The sequence below is a fragment of the Propithecus coquereli genome, unplaced genomic scaffold (assembly GCF_000956105.1).
Source record: "Propithecus coquereli isolate 6110/MARCELLA unplaced genomic scaffold, Pcoq_1.0 Scaffold213, whole genome shotgun sequence".
In the NCBI taxonomy this organism is placed as follows: Eukaryota; Metazoa; Chordata; class Mammalia; order Primates; family Indriidae; genus Propithecus; species Propithecus coquereli.
The window spans coordinates 440561-443269 of record NW_012146412.1 but is presented as its reverse complement, the minus strand read 5'-3'; the positions used below and the strand labels follow the sequence as shown (position 1 = coordinate 443269).

At 40.3% G+C, this 2709-nt stretch overlaps 1 protein-coding gene across 1 annotated transcript; it reads right to left on the bottom strand.

Moving 5' to 3' along the window:
- Positions 1-263: 263 nt before the first annotated feature.
- LOC105810517 (basic leucine zipper and W2 domain-containing protein 1-like) lies at positions 264-2156 on the bottom strand. Its single transcript, XM_012644514.1, has 2 exons — positions 1199-2156; positions 264-1001 (listed from the first exon to the last, which is right to left on the bottom strand). The coding sequence occupies exons 1-2, from the start codon at positions 2049-2051 to the stop codon at positions 793-795; spliced, it is 1062 nt and encodes a 353-aa protein (XP_012499968.1). The 5' UTR covers positions 2052-2156; the 3' UTR covers positions 264-792.
- Positions 2157-2709: the final 553 nt, after the last annotated feature.

Here is a 2709-nt window from a genome sequence, read left to right as displayed (position 1 = left end):
GATAAGACTTTTCTAGGTACATTTGAAAATGGTTGTATTAAAAGAATACTCATTTGTTCCGCCTGGAAAGATACAAATTGAATACAGAAGTTTCTCAATAGGAAAAAGCTCAATGTTCTTCCCGCCACCTCTGCCACATTTGATTTCTCCAACTTTTTAAGTTTGCTCTTCATGGCTTCACTAAGGATGGAAACCATAGCAAACAAATGAGCTTAAGGACATCTGGAGTTAAAAATGCAAAAAAATGTTAACATGTAAGCAATGGTCTAAATACTCAAGATTCATGTTAATGAATTCAATTACTGTAGATGAGATTTTCATTGATGAGTAGGGCTCTGGGCATATCAAATTATCACACAAATCATTGCCTTTTGAGACTTTGGATGCTTTTACAGTTTAACTTGCAAACCGAATTTTTATAACAAATTATTTTTAACCAAATCATATCTTGAAAACTGTTTATAGAAAACCCAGGGAATAAAGTGAACGGTTCATTGTGGAAGGCCTTAAATTACATTATTACAGTAGAAAATACAGGAGGTAGAAGATAACTGAAAAGACTAATGTGGCATTAGATTCAAATCTATAGCTCCTGTAGCTACTTAAAACATGGTTTTAGAAACTAAACTCAACATTTCCAGTAACCATAGAAACAGTTAAAATAAAATTTGCCATGAAAGCCCTTATATCATGCTTGATATAGGGAGGTAGGAAGATGTAAGAACCAGGACACGAGACATGACATTTTATCTACAACTCCTGTTTGCTTTACTGAGGGTGTAGTTTCAAAATTCAGTCACCTTCTTCACCTTCAGACTCAGATTCTTCTTCAGCATTTTTGAGCCATTCTACAAACTTTTTCATTTGCTCAAGGAAGACACTTTTTCCCTTTGCAACATGTGCATCTTTATACCACTTCAGAATGGGCTCTTCACTCAGGACTTCAGCTTTATAAAAAAGCACCACTATTTTCTGGAAGGCTTTCATGAAATGAATGTTGTCATAGCAATACTCCCGAATCTTCAGTAACAGAGTCAGCTCAGACTGACCTTGAGTAGTGAAGGCAGCAAGTAGAGGGCTGTATTGCTTCAAGTGCTTGATGGCTTGCTCTGCTACAAGCTCCTCTTTTTTGTTCCATTCCACAGTGCTCATTACACTTGACCAGACTATTCCAATGACAACTGGTTCTGGGATGTTGTTTTTTTCGTCTCCTCCTTGACATACAAAATTATATCCTTGAATGGATCGCCACGGGACATCTGCTCTTGAAGTTCCTTCTGGAGCTCCTTCCGAGCTCCTATGGTTTGCTGATTCCGAACATACTCTGAAAGCTCTTTCAAGCCCGCTTCAGTAAAATACTTTGTGAAGTGTTCAACGCTTTGCTTATTGGCAGGAAAGAGTTCCATCAATCTGTTATCCATGCTGACTTTCCGAAGACTTGCAGCTACTGCATTGATATCTTTTTCATTTATCCATGATTTAAAGAGCTTTACAGCAAAAGCTGCTGAAACCCCTTCTTTAACCAGATTCTCATTATAAAGGCTATTGAGAATGGATGCATTAAGTGTTCCATTAGCCAGAAGAACACCAGTCAACATAGCCAGCTTGTTCCTCTCCGACTCTGAAAAACCCTTTAAAAACAGCAGCAGCTTTTTTACTTCATCTTCAAAACCTTTCTCCAGGTATTTGTAGTGCCTGATTAACTTGTTAAAAACCTGAGCAAATGCTTGCATGGTCTCTAGGTCTTCTTGTGCTGCAAACACGCAGACATCTGTACGCATCATGTCATCTGCCAATGAACCACCTGGGGCCAGCATTCCACCAGCCACCAGAATATCAAAGAGTGTTTCTGCATATCGACAGTGATCAAGTTTTGCTCCAGAAGCATCAAGAAATTTAGCTACTGCTTCCAAATCAGTACCAGTTTCAGTTAAGCCTTGAATAATACAGTCTTGAAACTGAGTAGGGTCAAACCTCTCTTTTTCATCTCTTTTTCTGGTTTTAAAACGCTGGCCTGATAGCGTTGGCTTTTGCTGCTTTTGATTATTCATAAAAGACACCCGAATTTAAGGCGAAGAGAAAAGAGCCTGAAATCCCCGATGTGGCGGCAACTGCAGCGGTGTCTCCTCTGTGACTGGAACTAACGCGAGGAGGAGAAGGAGGAGGGAAGAGCAGTTTTCTTATCCAGTAATATTTTTTCTTAGCAAATTAACAGTCATACCTGGTATCCTCAGTTGGATTTATCTTGGTTGATGAGAACATGTTTAGTCTTAGACCAAGAAGAAAACAATGTGTTTGAGCTTGACGGTTTTGCAAGAGAGGTTCATTCATTCATTCATTCATTCGCTCTCAGCTCCTCCTCTGTGTCACGCACTGTTTTAGGCGCTGGGAATGTATCTGTGAACAAATCAGGAAAACTTTCTGCTTTGATGGACGTTATGTACTGGGGGTGAGAGTCAATGGTTAATAGTGCAGTGAAGAAAAATGAAGCAGGGTCGGCCGGGCGCGGTGGCTCACGCCTGTAATCCTAGCACTCTGGGAGGCCAAGGCGGGAGGATTGCTTGAGCTCAGGAGTTCGAGACCAGCCTGAGCAAGAGCGAGACCCCGTCTCTACTAAAAATAGAAAGAAATTAACCAAAACAACTAAAAATAGAAAAAATTAGCCGGGCATGGTGGCATGCACCTGTAGTCTCAGCTACCTGGGAGGCT

Coding starts and splice junctions, on each gene's coding strand:
- LOC105810517 (XM_012644514.1), bottom strand. CDS start 2,051: ATGAATAATCAAAAGCAGCAAAAGCCAACGCTATCAGGCCAGCGTTTT. Junction 1,002..1,198: donor CAAGGAGGAGACGAAAAAAA/CAACATCCCAGA, acceptor AGTATTGCTATG/ACAACATTCATTTCATGAAA.